The 14,672-nt window shown below is 35.1% G+C and overlaps 2 protein-coding genes across 5 annotated transcripts in view; both read right to left on the bottom strand.

The window, feature by feature from the left end:
• LOC126753421 (phosphoribosylformylglycinamidine synthase) overlaps positions 1–9,850 on the bottom strand; it is a 45,791-nt gene extending 35,941 nt beyond the window's left edge. The window contains exons 1-2 of one of the 4 annotated variants that reach the window (XM_050464834.1): positions 9,331–9,421; positions 55–4,277 (exon numbers count right to left, since the gene is read on the bottom strand). In XM_050464834.1, coding sequence (XP_050320791.1) covers positions 227–4,207 — 3,981 coding nt within the window. In that variant the 5' untranslated portion in view covers positions 4,208–4,277; positions 9,331–9,421 and the 3' untranslated portion in view covers positions 55–226. Of the gene's footprint in view, positions 1–54; positions 4,278–9,330 lie in introns of those variants that run through there. The other 3 variants (XM_050464833.1, XM_050464832.1, XM_050464835.1) reach the window with 3 other exon arrangements.
• Positions 9,851–11,939: 2,089 nt separating this feature from the next.
• Positions 11,940–13,055, bottom strand: LOC126753475 (protein slowmo). The gene is made up of 2 exons (XM_050464991.1): positions 12,949–13,055; positions 11,940–12,834 (listed from the first exon to the last, which is right to left on the bottom strand). The coding sequence occupies exon 2, from the start codon at positions 12,746–12,748 to the stop codon at positions 12,104–12,106; it is 645 nt and encodes a 214-aa protein (XP_050320948.1). The 5' UTR covers positions 12,749–12,834; positions 12,949–13,055; the 3' UTR covers positions 11,940–12,103.
• Between the last annotated feature and the right edge of the window lie 1,617 nt (positions 13,056–14,672).

The following is a 14,672-nucleotide window of genomic DNA, read 5'->3' as shown; positions in this document are numbered from 1 at the left end:
TGTGGAATATTCCCGGTGCAAATAAAACGGTTCTATATTATTGCTTTTCTATTAAAGTTCAAAATGAAGTTTATTGGTTCAAAGTCAAAACGCAAGTGAAGTTAGAAAAAGTACATTCAAAGTAAAAATGAAAAAACGCAGGGCTGCATGAATATGTGAGTTGACAGGGTTGCCTTCCAACACGCCTCCTCAATGAGCATATTCGTGCAACATTAATCTGTGATATTTATTTCAACCCCAATAATTCAGTAAGTTTCTCATGGGTTGGTCTTGCTAAATTCTTAGTAAGAATATCAGCAATCATATTACTGCTGCTACAATATTTTAGTTCAATTTCGCCTGCTCTATAGATGTCTCTGATATAGTGATATCTGATATCGATGTGTTTGCTGCGTGAATGATAGACGGGATTCTTTACCAAATTCATCGCACTCAAGTTGTCACAATTCACGATCATCGCTTCAGAATACGGTATATATAATTCTCGAAGTAACTGCTTTAAATTAACGGCTTCTTTAACAACACATGTCAAAGCCATATACTCGGCCTCGGTGCTACTGAGGGCTACTGTTGACTGCTTTTTAGATTCATACGAAAAAACTCCACCTGCCATGATGATGGCATATCCTGTATACGACTTGCGATCACCTACGTCGCCGCCCCAATCTGCGTCCACAAAACATTCGATTGGTTTACCGGTCCTAGAGTATTTCAGTTTTTTGTCTTGCGTTGAACATAAATACCTTAATATACGCTTCGCCGCTGCTAAATGCTCCGCATGTGGCTTTGTATTACGCTGTGCAAGCTTACACACTGAGTGCAAGATATCCGGTCTCGTGCACACAGCTATATACATAAGCGAACCGATAATTGATTGGTATTGTGACTGGTCAGCCATTTTGCACGTTTTGTCCTCGCAACTAACCTTATGTCCAGGGTCTAATGGGATGGATGTAGATCTACAATCTTCCATGCCTTGTTCGCGTAGTAATCTTTTAATGTGCCCCTTTTGGCATATAGTTATTGCCCCAGTTTCGCCATCTCTTTCGATCTCCATGCTTAAAAAATGTTGAACTTGGCCCTTGTCTACTACTTTCACCTTTTCCGCAATCAAACGCTTAATATGCTGCATGTAACTGATATCGGAACAGGCAATTAACAGATCATCCACATATACTGCGATTATGTTAATCTGGTCTTTATGATGGTTAATGTATACACATGGCTCACTTTCACATTGCTTGAAGCCAATTTCTTTTAATATGGAATTTAATTTTATATTCCACTGCCGACCTGACTGTTTAAGCCCGTAAATAGCTTTCTTTAGCTTTAAACAATGGTTTGGGTAACGCTGGTCTACAAACATTTCTGGTTGATACATGAAAATTTCATCACTCAATTCGCTATTTAGATAAGCAGTAGAGACATCCATTTGGTGTAAATGTAATCCGTATTCTGCTGCAATAGCAAATATCAACCTAATGGTACTATAGCGAACAACAGGAGAGAATGTTTCTGTATAATTAACGCCATAAATTTGCGAACACCCTTTCGCTACCAGCCTAGCTTTAAAACGCTGAATATTGCCTTCTTTATCCCTCTTAATAGAGAATACCCATTTATTTCTCACAACCTTTTGCCCTTTAGGCAGTTCTATGAGCTCCCATGTTTTATTCTTGAGCATCGCATCATATTCGTCTTTCATCGCGTTAAACCACTGTTCTGAATGTTCACTAGATAACGCTTCATCGACTGTGTTTGGTATCTTAATTTCGTCTGTAGTCATTAAACTTAAATAATTGTATACCTTTCTTGGCCTACCACATTTTCCAGTACGAATAAACTTTGGCCTGCCTGGCAACCTTTTCGCTGCAACTAACTCTTCTTGTGCTGATTCAAAATCATCGTTACTTCCTTCTGATTGTGAATCATCGGAACCCACTTCAACAAGGTCAACATTTTTATTTGACTGCGTATCATAAATCTCAACACTGATATCATTCGCTCTTGCATCAGCATTTGTAACAATACCCTCAATCAATGCTGTGTCTGAATGTTGCGTACGTTCTGCCCTTTCTATAAAGTATACATCTCTGCTTACAATTAGGCATTTTGATTTTCGATCATACAATCTGTATGCCTTCGCTGTATCTGCGTAGCCAACCATTGTATATTCCTTCCCCTTTGGTTTGAATTTATCATGTTGACGTTTATCAAGAGCCACCGCATATGACCCAAATGCCCGTAAATGCGCCACTGTCGGTTTGCGACCATGCCATGCTTCGTATGGCGTCACCGTGCCTAACGCTTTAGTTGGTGATCGGTTCCTCAAGTATGCTGCCGTATGCACTGCCTCGGCCCATAATGATTCTTCAACGCCAGCGTCGAGCATCATACATCTTGCCATTTCGATAAGCGTACGGTTTAGCCTCTCCGCTAACCCATTTTGTTGTGGTGTATAGGGGACCGTCAGCTGACGTAATATCCCATTTGATTTCAAAAACTCATCAAAAGCGTTGTTGACAAACTCTTTTCCGTTGTCGCTTCTTAATACTTTTAATTTTTTGCCTGTTTGACACTCTGCCATCGCCTTAAACTCTTTGAATTTCTCAAACACCTCGTCTTTGTGTCGCAAAAAATAAACAAAAATGTAGCGAGTTTTATCGTCGGTGAATGTCAAAAAATATCTCGCACCGCCAATAGACGTTTTGTTGATAGGGCCGCACACATCGGTATGTACCACTCCCAGCACTTCTGCTGCTGAATTTTGTGCACTTCGATACGGCCGTTGACTGCATTTGCTAGACATACACAAAGTACATTTCACATCTGCTGATAATTTTAGTTTTAAACCAAGCACCATGTTCTTGTTATTCAGCTCCCGTAGACTTTCAAAATTTAAGTGACCTAAACGCTTATGCCACTTCATCGCATCATCGATAGTTTTCCTCGAAAAATACAATTTGTTTTTATTTGTTTCAAGTAAATACAAATCACTGACCTTGCTAGCACTCAATATAATTGCCCCGTGCTTGTCCATAATTTTCGCTGTATTTTGCCTGAACTCCACAATGTAGCCGCTGCTTACTGCTTTCGAAACTGATATGAAGTTGCACTGCAAACCGGGTACGAAGAGAACATCAACAAGTGTGACGTCAAACTTCCTTGTTTTTAATCTAACAACCCCTTTGCCTGTTGCTATCATCTTATTGTCGCCCGCCAGCATGATTGATTCTTCACGTGTCTCAAACTTATCGAACATGTTGCGGTTGCAACATAAGTGTGACGAAGCGCCGCTGTCGACGCACCAAGCATCGCTATGTAAAAATCGGTCATTGCTTGCGATGAACAGACCATTTTTCTTTACATTTTGTTGCATAGAATGTTCTCGTTGTTTCTCTTTGCATTGTGCCGCGAAATGGCCTTTTTTTCCACAGAAATAGCATTTGAGGTTCGATCGTGTGCTTTTGCCATTGCTTTTGCTATTTGAACTTGCTGTGTCATTTGACTTTGCGTTAACCAAACACCTTTTTTCAGCGTATGTGCTTTCTTGTGCCATGAACGCCTGCGCCCTACTTTCGGTATATACAGAATTGCTTATTTTTCTTCGTTCGCCTTCTTCTATCAGCTTGATTTTAACTGCATTAAGGGATGGTAGCGTATCACGCGATTCCAAAGCAACCACCAGATTTTCAAAGCTTTTTGGAAGACTTGCCAGTAGCATAATAACAATCAATTCCTCTTTCAGGTCAACTTCAATTTCTTTTAGCTTTTCTGCGAGTGTTGTAAACTTGCAAACATATTGCTGAATACACTCTTCATCAGCCATTCGAGTAGCAATTAGCTGCTTAAACAATGTCACTTTTCTTACCGGACCTTCTGGTATGTGCACCTCTTTTAATCGCTTCCATGCATCATTCGCTGTGTTGCAGGTTTTAATATGGCTTATTTGCATAGGTGTTATGCTAAGGATAATTGTGGCCTTTGCTTTTTCATCCTTTGCTTTCCAAAGTAACACGCTTTTCTCATCTGCACCCTCGACTGGACAAGAAGTCTCTCCGCACGTAACGGACCATAATTCTTGATGCACTAGAACACTTTGCAGCTGTAGACTCCACGAATCGTAATTAGATTCATCTAATTTCTCAATATTAAAAAATGACGCACTCATTTTACTCGGCTCCCAGGAATTTGCACCTGGGCCCATAACCTGTTGGAAGGTCGTACCTTGTGGAATATTCCCGGTGCAAATAAAACGGTTCTATATTATTGCTTTTCTATTAAAGTTCAAAATGAAGTTTATTGGTTCAAAGTCAAAACGCAAGTGAAGTTAGAAAAAGTACATTCAAAGTAAAAATGAAAAAACGCAGGGCTGCATGAATATGTGAGTTGACAGGGTTGCCTTCCAACAAATTATTTAGCGGTATTAAATTTTATAAAATAATTTGCCGGGTAGAAAACCAAAAAATACCACCCGTTCTGACGACAAGACCCTGGTTAGACTAAGTAAATCGGATCCATTTTTAATTTCCGCAGAAATAAGGGCTCAATTAGAGGAGCACTATGACGTACAAATATCGGCGAAAACTGTACGAAGACGACTGTAAGAAAATTCATTGAATTGTCGCTTAACAAGACGAAAACCTAAAGTTTCGAAAAAAAATATTGAAAACCGAAAAGCGTTTGCTAAAGACCATCTTTGAAAGGACTCTAAATGCTTGAATTTGATAGTTTGGTGTGACAAATCCAAATGCAACGTATTCGGCAATGATGGAAAACCATATGTAAGACGACCACCTTTGCAAGAACTTAACACCAAGTACAATAAAAAATCATGTGAAACATGGGGGGTGGTGATGTGTGTTGCTTCACGTCTTCAGACGTTGGTCCGATTGTTTAAATGTACGGGAAAATTACCGGAGAAATGAACAAGGCTTGGATTTTCTAATACGACAACGACCCCAAGCACTGCTCATGGGTCGTTAAAACTTGATTAGGTATTAAAAATATTAAGATTCTGGATTGGCCAGCTCAAAGGCCGGACCTAAACCCCATAGAAAATATCTGGGGAAAACCTCGCAACAATACTCTTTATGACAAATAACACAGGGAGAGTGGAACAAAATAAGTCTCGCCCATTGTGCTACTTTAGTCCAAACAATGTCGAAGCGATGTACTGAAGTTCTACAAAATAAAGCATATGCAACTAAATATTAGCTTTTGGTAAGGTAGAATTTCAAAAAAATTTCGTATATTTCGAATAACTAACTTTTTTCCGGTAAATTTTAGAACATCATCCCCCGATTTTGGGGTTAAAATTGGTATGTACGGATAGAGGAGGTCCTCCAGATCAAGGATTTATATATACATATATAGTTGTCGCTGACTTATGGTTTTTGAGATATTTGCATTTAAAGTTCAAAAATTCAACTATTTAAAACGAGTGTTTCTCCGATTTATAATGACTTTTGCACTTAAATTTTTAACTTTTATATCCACTAACACTTCACTAATTTGTTTCTTTTTTTATATTATATAGTGCCGTTCAATTATTTTTGTTCAAAATAACAAAAAGGGTTGCATTCTAACTAATAACTAACTGTCGGACAAACACCTGGTAGTGCTCAGTTCGGCACAATTCCGATTTCTTTGGCGCCGCGATTTGAAGGTATCGTTGGAAAGAGGAAGTCCTCCTGATTAAAAAAAATACAGGGTTATAGGTACCGCAAACGTTTACGAGATATTCGACCTTAAAGTTCAAAAATTCCCAAAACTCGAACATTTCAACAAGCTAATTTACCACATTAAACACACTTTACTCACATGTTTCACTTCAAATTAATTAAATTAAACTATAAACTATTAAATAAATCCATATTTTACACTTTTAACAGTTTTTTTACCGAAGAAATCTTTATTTTAAAAATTACATTTTACACTCGTAGTGAACACCAAGTGTGTGCTAAAAATTACGACGAAATGGAGCGCTGCCATGTGATAATAAGGAAATTCGCTGAAATGTCATTTTTCCCAAAAATTCCTCTATCCATTCATGTGGATATGTTCTTTATTTAATTTAATAAACAAATAAGTAATATTATATAATAATATTAATAATATTATTATTGTCACCTAATATACAAAACAACGTATTATTAAAAATAAATGGTAAGCGCTGACCATTTTATAACCAAAACTCAAATTTTGTTTCAAAATCAGTGCAAGATAACCAAAAACTATAACCACTTTTTAACGAAACACAATATATTTTTTATTTTAACGCAGAAAGCAGTACTACGCGAAAGTACTTCACGTCACCCCGGGTATTCGCTCGACCAGGGTTATTTTTTTTAAAGCGCGGCCGAAGGCCGCCAATGCATAAAGGAGTACTACGCGAAAGTACTTCAGTCACCCCGGGTATTCGCTCGGCCAGGGTTATTTTTTTAATTGAAAATATTACTACGCGAAAGTACTTCAGTTATTCGCTCGGCCAGGGTTATTTTTAGAGCGCGGCCGAAGGCCGCCAATTAAAGGAGTACTACCGAAAGTACTTCAGTCACCACGGGTATTCGCTCGGCCAGGGTTATTTTTTGTTTTGTTGTGTTGTGTTAAAACCCCCCCAAAGTAATTGAATTTTTAAATAATAGAATTTTTAAATAATAGAATTTAATTCTACATAGTCATTTGAAAAATTGTAATTTGTTGTTTTCAAAGCAATATTTCTGCCGACGATGTATGAATATGTAAAATAAATGAATACATTAGTCACTAACAGCGTTGCCGTTTTGATACAATTGTATCTTTTTTGATACTTTTTTTTTCTAAATTTTGTGATTTGATACTTTTTTGTTCACAAACGGCCTATTTTGATACTTTTCTGCTGATAGAATTTAATTTTTTGAAACTATGAAAATGTTAAACTAAAAACAAACCTATTGTATCTGGATAGTATTAAAAAGTTGTAGGAATGTAGGCCAATTAAAAAACCCAGAAAAATATAAACTGGACAGAGACATTTTTTTTTTAATTTGCTTCAAAGTAATGAGCTTGCCTTATAACTCTGTGGCTGCTGAACTGGATTTTTTTAGATTTAAGGGGAATTGTGAGTCGAAAATTGACTTCTTTTGAAAACTAGTTCTGAACTGAAAAGTCACCAATAAGGTTTCTATTATTTTTTTACAGTTTATTGTTAATCATAATACAGGAAAAATAAAAACTCATTTATTATGACTTTCAGTTTTCGTTCCATGAGCAAACTGTTGTGAAATAAATTTAAATTTAAAAAAATTATGCTATTTGCAAAAAAATACTTGAGTGTCTTAATTAAAATGTCTATATTTTTAATAAAAACAACTAGAAAAAACTGGTCTGAATTAGATACACAACTTTACTTATTATTTGTTTTTCATTTGCTGAATTTAGAATGTAGAAAAGGTTAAAAATCTTTTCTTCAGATTATATTTTCTAACTAAAATTTTGAATATATTTTCAGGAACTGGTTAAATCAAACAAAGAGATCCAAAACTTTTTAGTGCATCGTTTTTTAAAGATTGGAGCAACAATCCCTATATCTGTCGCTTCAAGTGAACGCTCGTTTTCCTCACTTCGCAGGCTTAAAACACATTTAAGAAATAAAACTGGAGAAGCACGCCTGAACGGAATGGCTCTCTTGAATATCCATAGAGATATAGACGTGACTGAGGAAGAGATGATTTTAAATGTTATGGCCCAAAATAAAGGAAGATTAGACTTCAATTTGTGAATAAAATAATGAAACATTGCCTTTTTACATAAAACCCCCCCCAAATTTTTTTCCTGCGTTCGCCACTGACATATATGTAAATATGTATACATGATTGATCTGGAGGACCTCCTCTATCCGTACCAGGAATAAAGGGTTGTTAAACTTATTCCAGTGTGAGAGCGCCTCAAAATTAGCGTTTTTTATAACATTTTCCATTATGGCCAGATTGAACAAAATTACAATTTTTGGGCATTTAAATTAAAACACCCAACATTTAGTATGAATAAAAATTACTATATAGTGGTTATTTATTATATGGAGAAACTATTTAAATCTTTTTAAAGAATATTATAACAACTGACTTTTGTCCTTTCAATGCCCAATAATAGGATTTAAGCTTGTTAGCTCTCAATCATTAAATGTTTTTAATAATTTTCCATTGAAAATAAAACTATGATGCTTCAAATTACAAAACGTTTCATCAAATATCTTTAAATTTCACAAATGTATTTAATTTTCATTGTTTTACATTTTTTATAATGGTCTTGAACGATGCAACAAATCCCTCCGTTTACATATTTTTTTGGTAAGATTTCAATCTGGCCATCGCTCGTTTATAATTGCTAAACGTCAAAACCTCCCCCAATCCAGTCAACTGTCAAAGTTTAGGTGGTTTTGACGTTTAGCAATTGTTCTCTCACTTCCAGTGAGAGAGGAGTTGGACATCTCTTTATCTCTGCTTTTTATGCTAAAAGTTAAATAGGCTAAGATTTAGAATAGCATCCCCGGATTTCGGGGATAAAATGGGTATCACTGGAAGGGTGACGTTCTCCAGATCACGAAAATATATATATATAGTAGTTTTTTCCGCGCCGTGCTTCAAAAGAAATAACCATGGCAACCCGTTTCTTATTGTGCAAATGCAGAGAATTGTAACTAAAATAAAATAATTAAAATAAAGCTTTATTTACAACCAATATTAAAAAAAAATTAATATACAGAAACGTTATAGTGAAGTGTTAGTAAGTGAAAAGTGCATAATATAAGTGAAAAAGTTATTCACAATATACAAATTATCAATGTAAAAGTTATCAATTTTTCAAATTTAAATGCAAATATCTTTAAAACTATAAGTCAGCGGCAACTATATATATATATATATATATTCGTGATCTGGAGAACGTCACCTTTCAAGTGATACCCATTTTATCCCCGAAATCCGGGGATGCTATTCTAAATTTTACCCGTTAAATATGTATGTACATACATATGTATGTACATATATACATATATGTATTCTGATTAGAACTTAATTAAAATTTCTTATATTTTTTGTAAAAACAAGTTTAATTTCTGTACTAAAAAAGTTGCTTGGGAGATACTTTCATATAATAGTGGCGTGACTTTATTATATGAGCACAAATGTATGTATGTACTATATATTTTCTAGATCGGGAGGACTTCCTCTATCCGTACATACCCATTTTAATTCCGAAATCCCAGCCCAACTTCAACTGAGGAAATACCCCCTTAATTAATTAACATGAAAAAATGTAATATCATTACAATTGTCTTATTATACTTACTTGTTGCAGTTGTTTCAGTAATCTCGACTTATGCGAGTCGCTCCATGTGTTCGAGGAGAAATAGCGTAAAATCGGCATGGCGATAATCACCCAGTCAATATTTTTCTTAATGACACGTGTGGAATAAACGAATCAAGCGGTAACTTAAGTGAATAGAACGATACCCTTATGCAGCGTTGTTTAACAGCAACTGGCAATTAAATATAAATTTATGTCTGCACCTCCTCTACCGTGGTCTGCACTTCGCAATATTAAACTATGTTATTATACATATGTATATACATATATACATACACATATGGTATGGTTAGGTTGTAATATTTTTCTTCAGAGGTTATCAGCAATAAGCAAAACAAATACAGAGGACTAAAATTGTATGTCAGTCCAGCGATTATCAATACCTTATTTTCATATTTCGCTTATGATACGATTTAATTTAAAAGATCAATGCTGATAACAAATTAATGAAAATATTTTCATTATAACTTGGCAATTGCATACAAAATAAATTAAATTCAGGATTATGACATAAATAAGCAGAATCTACATTATATACTGGTTAATGAATATTCAGCTGGTAACAAGAAGAAGAGTTCTATCATTCTTGATTTTTGGTAGCTAAGAGTCTTATCACACGAAGCAACTTTTGTTGCGGCAACTCTTGGTTTATAGGCGAGGGGGCGACGAGGAGAGGGGAATCGCGCCGAGTTTCCAGTGTTCAGCAACTCGCTTTGTGTTCTTATTCGTAGCAGTTCGCTGCGACGTTTTTCGGCATTCGTGTTCTTTCTTTCGTAGTACATAGTTGCATTTGCGTATATTTTTTTGAAATTAATATTTTGAATATATTTAAAAAATTTAATTTCATCTTTTGGTAAGTAATTTGCAAATATGTATACAAATATACATAATATAATATAAATATTTTAGAAAATGGAGTATGACGAAAAAATCGAATTAATTAAAGATATTGTGAAATGTATGGAGGAAGCCATACAAATTGATTCAGACGATAGTAAAAAGGGTGATATATCTTTGTTTTAATAAATAAAATGTATTTCTTAATTGACAGAGCTGATTAATATATGTGATAGAGTGGCCCAAATACCTATAAGGAAAAAGAAACGACAATGGGTTAAAGTAAAGAGTAGACAATGGGTTAGAAAGTGAAAGAGAAAAAAAAAACTCGAGCAGAGTTGCGCAACACAAGTTGCTCGTGTGAAGGTAATGGGCGACAGCAAAAGAGAATCGCCCGAGAATTAGCAACTAAAGTTGCTTCATGTAATCGCAAACTAACGCGGTGAATAAAGCAAGAATGAAAGAAATCTATATTCATAAACTATTAGAGCGCGTTTACATGAGGCAACTTTTGTTGCTAATTCTCGGGCGATTCTCTTTTGTTGTCGCCCATTACCTTCACACGGGCAACTTGTGTTGCGCAATTCTGTTCGGGTGTTTTTCTCATTCCCTTTCACTTTACTTTAACCCATTGTCTACTCTTTACTTTAACCCATTGTGGTTTCTTTTTCCTTATAGGTATTTGCGCCACTCTATCACATATATTAATCAGCTCTGTCAATTAAGAAATACATTTTATTTATTAAAACAAAGATATATCGTCTGAATCAATTTGTATGGCTTCCTCCATACATTTCACAATATCTTTAATTAATTAGATTTTTTCGTCATACTCCATTTTCTAAAATATTTATATTATATTATGTATATTTGTATACATATTTGCAAATTACTTACCAAAAGATGAAATTAAATTTTTTAAATATATCCAAAATATTAATTTCAAAAAAAGATACGCAAATGCAACTATGTACTACGAAAGAAAGAACACGGCTGCCGAAAAACGTCGCAGCGAACTGGTACGAATAAGAACACAAAGCGAGTTGCTGAACACTGGAAACTCGGCGCGATTCTCCTCTCCTCGTCGCGCCCTCGCCTATAAACCAAGAGTTGCCGCAACAGAAGTTGCCTCGTGTAATAGCGCTCTTATTAGTATTATGAATTATACATTCGTGTACAAGACGGAATAAAATCAGTGTTTGATCCCATGTTTTGGTTTCGTAACACAGATGAATAAGGGTTTGAAAAATCTGATACGACCTAATCTTATAAAAACGAATAAACCGATTTTTATTAAATGTCAATCCGACTTCACAATATTTTATATACGAATTTTTTCCCTAGGTGGTAATATGAACATCTTTACGATGATGAACATATACAATTCTGTTTGATAATGAAAAGCGACGTTCAATCTGACAGCTGATTGCTTCCTATTATTGCTTCACTCATTTTAATTGAAAGTATCTAATTAAATCATGGCTGAACTAAATATATCATGAAGATATTTTAAACATATGTGCATAAGGAATACTTATAAAAAAAAAAATTGAAGTCAAACGCGGTGATTTAGTTCGCCTAATTTTATGTTGCTTTAATCTATGAATATTTAATACATTGAACGCATGCTTTAATCAAAACACCTGTTTGTATATGATGGAACGTCATTGTATGGATCAATATGTAAAATAAAAGCTTGTTCTTTTTCAAAATATAACAAGTCCTAAAAATTATGATTTTAATAAAGTTGTAAATTTTCTTTTAGAACTCAGTGTTTTATAAATAACTTTTTTTATTGGTTAATTCGTTTTGTACGATAGTAGTCTCAATCCAAGTACTCGATTTTGTGACAGTAGCGGTTTTGTTGGGATACCCCCAAATACAATATTCACGAAATTCTTGTTTTTAATCACATCTATTATATGTGAATATGTTTTGCTGCTTTGGCAGCTTGCACACTGATTTCATCCATGCTTTTACGAGCACTTTCAGTCATATCATCTAATGAGTGTTTTGTTTTCATTAAGAAATCATCGGCAGACTCGGCAATACCTTTGACTTCTGCGTTTATACGTCCAATTACCCATTCAAGACCTTGACGACCTTTGCCCGCATTCATGCTTATGGTGGATGTTAGCATATCTTCCATATAGTGACACAATGGAACGCCTTGCACACTGACGGATGCTTCCTGTTTAAGTAAAGTTTTACTTGAATCTGTTGGATGTGGTTCGTAATAGAGGACTTCATCAACCGAAATGTGCCGACAGAAAGTTAAGTTAATGGTTTTAAGAACCATTTGTTTACGTTGTGGGTCCACAGTAGAGCGTTCACTTGCAAAACATGTTTTGGCAGTACCAATTAGTGAATTTGTCCATTTTGGGAAATACCACTTCGACTGAACCAGGCGGTGTGTGTGCAACACTCCGTCTACCACTCTACGCTCTACAACATCTGTCCCAATTATAGATGGTGTCATCGGATTGGGATATTTTCGCCATGCTGCCTGTGTAACCGTTTCCCATGGGTGGTTGAAAGTGTGCTCCGATGTCCATATCTTCATTATGCAAGTTTAGATGTGAATATGAGGGCTTCAGTTAGTCGTTTCGCAATCAATTTTTGCCTTGGGCTACAAATGATTTCAGTCGCCTATATTAAAACAAAAGTAATATTCCAAAAGTTATTTAACAATCACATTCAATTTAAAGTTATGATTTGCTCCATAAAATTGTTAGAAAACTAAAACAATTTGATGTAAATAACCTTTGGCTAAAATTAAGTAGCGAAATAATTTCCCAAGTGTCAAAGAAAAGAGTGTGGACTTCAAAAAAATTTTCAACGTCTAAACAAATATGGAATACATTAAACATACCCTGTTGACTTTTTCTATTGATGGTGATACCGTTTCGCTAAATTTAAATCAATCGATCAAGTGGCATCTACCCATTCTTGTGTCTTTGTTCGGTACGCAATGGTTGATTCACATACCACTTTCTTTGCTATGCTTGACAATTCATACTTTACCAACGCAGCGAATAGGGCAGAGGGTACATCAGCATTTAGCATTTCCTTGCTTCGCCTCAAAGTGAGCGAACTCATATGAAATAATTCAAAAAAGTTAAATGTGAATCTGCCAAACGTAACACACTCGTGTTTTCCATGAGTACTTCAACACATAGCCTGTATGCCAAACGGTAGAAACCTGAAAAATCTGACAGATGAAAGTGTAACCTTGATATTTTTCTAGGTGATAAAGGTAAAATTTCGATACTCTTAAATGTGATTACAGACATGAATTCGGGAATCAACATGATCTGCAGCAAACACTACACGAAAACAAAAATAATTGGAAACTAACAGAAAGAGAAAACTAAAGAAATTATAATTTCCTTGGAAATCAGAGAATTAGTTAGTAAAAATAATAAAATATATCATTTATTAAATATAATAGCATAAATTAGTAAATATAAATTTATTAATAGTATTACTTATACTACTTAGGGACGTTTATTCAATATAAGTACAGTTGTGGTTTTTGTTGTAGCGGCAGAATTAGCTCTGTTGACATTTTCTACGGTAAATTTTCTTGTGCTATGCAGCTCTGAAGAAATCTAGTAGTAATTTTTAATAAATTTTTTTCAATAAAATGCGAATATGGCAATACTGGTTTTGCGAAGAAACATAAAATCAACAATTGTTTCTTGAGGGAAATTCAAAGTAATCATTAAATTCATCCTACAATTAGTTAAAATCATTATAACGATATATAGTTGATTTTGAAATTTTGTATAAAACTTACCAATCATCATTCCTTAAATCGCAATGAAAATATTTATATACTTATACACATAAGTTTATTTTCTTTGTTTATTTGCTCTTGCTCTTCTAATGTGGATTATTCACAAAAGCTGTCAAAATGACTTGACCACAGCTCAAGAAATAATGAATTACTTTTTTATATGAAGTTTTTACATTTCTTGAGAGCTGTATCCTAAGCTTATATGTAGAACAACTATTTTTTTCAATAGTTGGAGGATGGAGTCATGTGTAGAAGTTCACGCAAGTGAGGAAAGTTCTCTGGTCGCCGTTCACTTGGGAGTGGCCAGAAACGATTCTTTTACATATGACTCAAGCAGCTCACGACTTCCGGTCTTTGACTAAGTATCCTCTGGATAGCCTAAGAACATCCTTTTGAAGGCGAGCTAAAGTGAAAAGGCGAAACATACCCTGCATAGGGTTGTGCGCTGGGTTTGGGACCCGCCACGTAAAAAATTATACCAATGAAATGAGAGACCCCCTTTTGATGACGAATATGGCAAACTACGATTTTGGGGCATGCACCTGGAATGTCCGGTCTCTTAATTGGGAAGGTGCCGCTGCCCAGCTGGTTGATGTCCTTGCGAAACTAAAGGCTGACATCACCGCCGTCCAAGAAATGCGATGGACGGGACAAGGACAGAGACGAGTAGGTCCTTGTGACATTTACT

The sequence above is a fragment of the Bactrocera neohumeralis genome, chromosome 3 (assembly GCF_024586455.1).
Source record: "Bactrocera neohumeralis isolate Rockhampton chromosome 3, APGP_CSIRO_Bneo_wtdbg2-racon-allhic-juicebox.fasta_v2, whole genome shotgun sequence".
Lineage (NCBI taxonomy): Eukaryota > Metazoa > Arthropoda > Insecta > Diptera > Tephritidae > Bactrocera > Bactrocera neohumeralis.
The sequence above is the reverse complement of the archived record's forward strand: the minus strand, read 5'-3'. Positions and strand labels throughout refer to the sequence as shown.

Coding starts and splice junctions, on each gene's coding strand:
- LOC126753475 (XM_050464991.1), bottom strand. CDS start 12,748: ATGAAGATATGGACATCGGAGCACACTTTCAACCACCCATGGGAAACG.